Source organism: Cicer arietinum, chromosome 3 (genome assembly GCF_000331145.2).
Source record: "Cicer arietinum cultivar CDC Frontier isolate Library 1 chromosome 3, Cicar.CDCFrontier_v2.0, whole genome shotgun sequence".
NCBI lineage: Eukaryota > Viridiplantae > Streptophyta > Magnoliopsida > Fabales > Fabaceae > Cicer > Cicer arietinum.
In genome coordinates this window covers 61,931,539-61,936,684 of record NC_021162.2, presented here as the reverse complement: position 1 = coordinate 61,936,684, position 5,146 = coordinate 61,931,539, and the positions used below count along the sequence as shown (strand labels likewise).

The 5,146-nt window shown below is 29.6% G+C and overlaps 2 protein-coding genes and 1 long non-coding RNA gene across 3 annotated transcripts in view; 2 read left to right on the top strand and 1 right to left on the bottom strand.

Moving 5' to 3' along the window:
* LOC101506274 (zinc finger CCCH domain-containing protein ZFN-like) overlaps positions 1–968 on the top strand; it is a 7,670-nt gene extending 6,702 nt beyond the window's left edge. Inside the window, 1 exon segment of the mRNA XM_012713697.3 lies at positions 344–968. Coding sequence (XP_012569151.1) covers positions 344–625 — 282 coding nt within the window. The 3' untranslated portion in view covers positions 626–968.
* Positions 1–5,146, bottom strand: part of LOC101505411 (vicilin-like) — a 15,449-nt gene that overhangs the window by 2,297 nt on the left and 8,006 nt on the right. The gene's annotated exons all lie outside the window — the stretch shown is intronic.
* LOC140919854 (uncharacterized) lies at positions 1,354–2,086 on the top strand. Its single transcript, XR_012162391.1, has 2 exons — positions 1,354–1,494; positions 2,028–2,086. It is a non-coding gene; the product is annotated as an uncharacterized lncRNA (long non-coding RNA).

The window sequence follows — 5,146 nt, the reverse complement described above, 5'->3', positions numbered from 1 at the left end:
GAGTAACCTGTATGAGTTGTTTGAAATATACACTTTCCTGGTTATGTTGTCCAAAACAAATTGTGATCTTTGGCAGCATTGGTGTTGATGGAGCATATCAGTCCCAAAATATGTATCCAGTATATTTGTGTTATTATTTCCTTATTTCAAATGTGTGAAATACAGTAAATATTGGCTTTCTTTTATTGGGTGAAGTGAACAAATGCACATTTTCTTGTTTCTGTTATCAGAGAGAGAGATGAGAAGATATACAATTATTTGTACCAGTATTCTTGTCACATTAGTTTGATACACTGATTGATTTTGGTACAATCTGATAGAGGCAGTGTCCCATTTTCTGCAGGGGGAACCTCTTTGTGTCTTCTATTCGCGGTATGGCATATGCAAATTTGGCCCAAGCTGCAAGTTTGATCACCCAATGGGAATCTTCACCTATAATGTATCCACGTCACCTTTAGCTGATGCCCCGGGACGGCGTCTGTTAGGTTCTTCATCAGGACCTGCTGCATTAAGTTTATCATCGGAAGGACTTGTTGAGTCGGGCTCAGCAAAGCCAAGGAGGCTTTCATTATCAGAGACTAGACAGATTCCTTCTGGTGATGATAACATTGATGATGAGGGATAACGTTGTCTCTTGGAAATGGGTCATCTGCTTTTTACAATTTTTTTCTCAGGGGAGAAAGGGTAATCTGTGAATTGATTTCCCCATTTCTGGAGATGTACAGAGTGAAGGCCACAGAGTTCATGTCAAAATGATTCTGTCAATCTACTATTGATACAGTTGACAAATCCAGTCATTCTGGATTTCATGCTGGCACATTGTATAAATTTCATAAATATATGTCACAATTGGACAAAATCCAATGTGAACATTTCTTCAGTTCTTAAGCCAATCTATCTATTTAAAATATTCTCCAGTGTAAAAATTATCATTCTGGAAATCTATAATAAATCAATGTTTGGCTCCAGTGTGAATCTTTCAGCAAATCCTTTTCTTTCTCAAAACAGTTGGGTTTATGCTTTACACTGTGTATGTAAAGAAATCTGTTTCAATGGCAAGCCAGCAGTAGGATCAATATCCTTTTAATTTTTTTTAAATATTTTGTACATTCATATCAGAATTTAGCCGCTGTTCAAGGAAGTATTGATTATTGTATGTTTGCATGTATATTTTCTTCAAGTAGGAATAATAGCTAGTGTCCTAGAGTTTTATCTATAAATAGTACTTGCCTGTGTCAGTTTTGCAGTCGATTATCTTGGATATTCATTTTGCAGAAGTTGAAAGGAAAAGGGTTTAAACTGTGAATTTCAGTGGCAGCAGATACATGTTAATTATATGCTCTTTTGCAGATATCAACCTCAATGCAAATGTGACTTTTGTTCTTCAAGAGTTCAAGAGTTGCATACTCCAATAAAAGATGGTGGTCCTTCTGGTGGCTTTATAAGAACTCGCATTTTGTGGCTAGACTAGAGGATATCTACAAACTTATGCAGGTAGGAACTACGTCGATTCTTTCTTTCTCCCTATTTTTACTTTTGATTCATAGAAAACGGTATAAAGTGCATACATGATTTTGCCTGATCATGTGATTTCCATTCTAGTTTTGCCACCCAAATATTGACAAGTTTGTTTGATCGTGCCAGTTTTTGAATATCTATATATTGCTGCTTGCTTAAATCTTCATATTCCATGATAAGTGGAGTTAACTTGCATGTTTTGTTAATTGGCCTATCATGCCAAGTGAGTAAAGGAGTGCTTCATTGGTTAATAGCACTCGGAACCACGTAAGACTTTTGTGGGATACATCATTAATTTAGTTGGTTGATGAGTCACATCTAGGCTGAGATCTCAACTACTTCAGGAGGGTCTTTTGAAAAGAAAAAAAACATAAAATTTAAAAAACTGATGGTAAAAGGATACACCATTAAGAATTGGTTGCTGAATTAGCAAGAATATTTACATATATAGAACTTGATTTAAGTTTTTGTATTTTCCTTTTGTGGGATTATTGTTCTTTTGTCTGCAGAACATAGCATTAAAGAAGGGATCAGCACTAAATAAATGCTGCATATTGAGTATTCACAACGTAAAGCATATGATAAACACATTTGATGGGATGTTTTCTGTTCATTGGTATTTATGTAGTGCTCGTTTGCTCTGCATTGCTTAAACCTTTGTGTTTTAGTCTCTAATTTAGATCATGTTCGGATATAAATTTAAAGTGGTGGATGTGGTAAGGAATATCTATTATCTTAAAGCAAAAAATGGAAGGTACAATTAGTAAACACTATATATAAAATTAGATAAACAATCGATGAGCGGATAGTAATTTTAGAAAACATTAAAGGAGATGTTGAGAGAATATTTAATACTTGCTATACCAAGAGTCCAAGACAACACAATTTATCTGATCTATTAATGTTGCGAGGACGATATTTTTTTTTTTCTCCGTATCATTTTCCCTATAAAAATTGGCAAAAATACACATATGGTAAGCACCCATAAAATAATGCGCATTTTGATTCAAATTCAACTGAAAACACTAATTTGGAGAGACAATTGAAGTGAAGATTACTTTTACTTTTAGGATTTAGTTAATATCCATACACAGTGTAAGGATATTTAAGGTGTGAGATAATTAAATATATATATATATAGAGAGAGAACTAAATATTTTAAGTGAGACCGGTTTTTATTTTGATATAACTTACTTTTTCTTTGGGTCAAAACTCAAACCACAAGTTCTTACTATTGTTATTAGGACCGAGGAGTACTTATTACTTTTAGTATTACTTATTAGTATTAAGTTCACCATTACTTTAGTCGGAGACAGCTAAGACAGTTTCTTAAGGACAGAGACATGACACTCCAAAATATCTCTTATGATTTTTTGTAAGGACCAAGACCGATTAATAAGTTGGTTTTAAATTGTATTATTAAAATAATATATATATATATATATATATATATTAACAATTTGATATTAAAAAATATTTAATTTGTATGATAAATACTTTTAAAATAATAGATATAAATGATTGTAATGTGTTGATAATGTAAAATATTAATGTATGCAAATTAAAGTCTTGTTGAAATGAAACTATCCTGTGATTTTATATTTTATGAGTTGTATTTAAATTTTAAAAGTAATCTCAAAATACATTGTATGATATATTTATAAAAGCACAAGTAAGAAAGTATTTTTAAGCATGAAGTTGGACATTCTAATTTGAAAAATTATTGATGTACACTTAAACATTTTGTATATACTTTGAGAGAGATAAAAATAAAGAGATTTGTGTAATATGTTGGTGATACGATAAAAAAGAGAGAAAGATCGCCAAAAGAACAAATGCATTAGAATAGAAATGAATATTATAGAAAAAGTATCAAGAAAATATGGAATATGTCGGGTATCTGGTCATACTAAAAAATATTGTCCAAACGCTTATGACACGTCTATTCAAATTTGATGTTTTTTTTAATATATTTTGTTTAAAATTAATAATATAAATTATTATTTTTAATTTTAATTATTTTTAATTATAATTATTTTTAATAATAATAATAATTATATATTATTTATTATTATTATTATTTATTAATGTATTAAATTCATATAACAATGCATAAAACGACAAAAAAAATTTAATTTTAGTAAGAGGTCGCCTCTGAGCCAACGACCTCCAACTAGGTCCATTTCAATTTCGTTTTCAGCTGATCACATTCTGAACCAACAACTTCCTATTAGACTCAAAAAATAGGACAATCTATTTTAGCTGTTAAGAGCTTAATTTTTTGGTTAGACAAGAAGAGTATCATTATATTCTTTAGTTCTATAATATAGCGTTTTTATTTATTTTTTATTTTTTTATAACGAGTTCTCTAATATAATGTTGACGGCAAAAGCTACATCTAATCTAAACCATAATGGAACTTTATTTTATCTTGTCAATATCTATACTTATATAAACAAAACCAATCTTGTTTCACACATTTTTTACTCATTCAGTAATGAATCCATTACTATCGTGTCTTCTCCAACGTAAGCCTATAACTTATGTGGTGAATGCCAACTTGCATTTTCTTGACCTATTAGGAGAGAAGCTGTGATGAAGTTCATATGCTTGATTAGCTTCTGTAGTGCTTCTGTTCACATTAACTCAGTAGTGTGAGGTCCACACTAATTTCCCTTGTTTTTATTGTTGATTACATTTACAGGACCAGTACACTTTTTTATTTTTTTCGAGTAAGAAATTTGTTGTTGTTATTTACCTTTAGCTTTAAATATACTATGATTTCAAATTATCATTTTATTGATTCTACTTTTATTTTCACCTAATTTTTAAGAAATACTTAGAGGATAATAAAATATACTACCACAATAAAAATATAATAAATTGTTATATAAACAAACAATTTGATCGAACATTTTAATTGGTGTGTTTTGGTAATTACATTTTAATTAGTGTGAAAAATCTTTAACATTTCAAAAGATACAAAAAATACATTTTTCACTCTCTTAAACTTAAATCTTTTCCTTTTATTGATAAAAAAAATCCTTTCTATCTAGTATCTCTATTTTCTTTGATCAAATTTTAACCCTAGATTAATTTAATGACTCAATGTGTATCTTAATCGTTAGAATAATCCAACCTAAGATTTTGTTGGAGAGACAAGAAGACCAGTTTTTTTATTCAAGACAAGAGGATAGTTGAGGCTGTGGTTGTTCTTTTTTCCTTTCTTAAAAGTTTTCAATGTAAGATCCAACTTAACTAGTATTCAAATTCAAGGTTCATGTAGTCACCATACCATTGTAGCTGTTAGAAAATTTTGAATATGAATTATCTCCAAGAGCAAAATTATACAATTACACACAATAAAAAATATTAACCATTAAATTAAATTAGGAGTTATAAGATGGTTTGAGGAATGAGTTCAACTCCACCTAAACAAAATGAACAACTAATTATTAATATCGACTATTTTAAAAAATTATTAAGTTAAATTACAATAATGTTTAAATAAACTAAAATTACATTGTATAACATAAACCAAATCCAACAAATGAGAGATGTATGAGAAATTCATTTTTAGAGTGTGTAGAAATGTGAAAGAGAGAAGTTAAAAAGGTATAGGACTGAC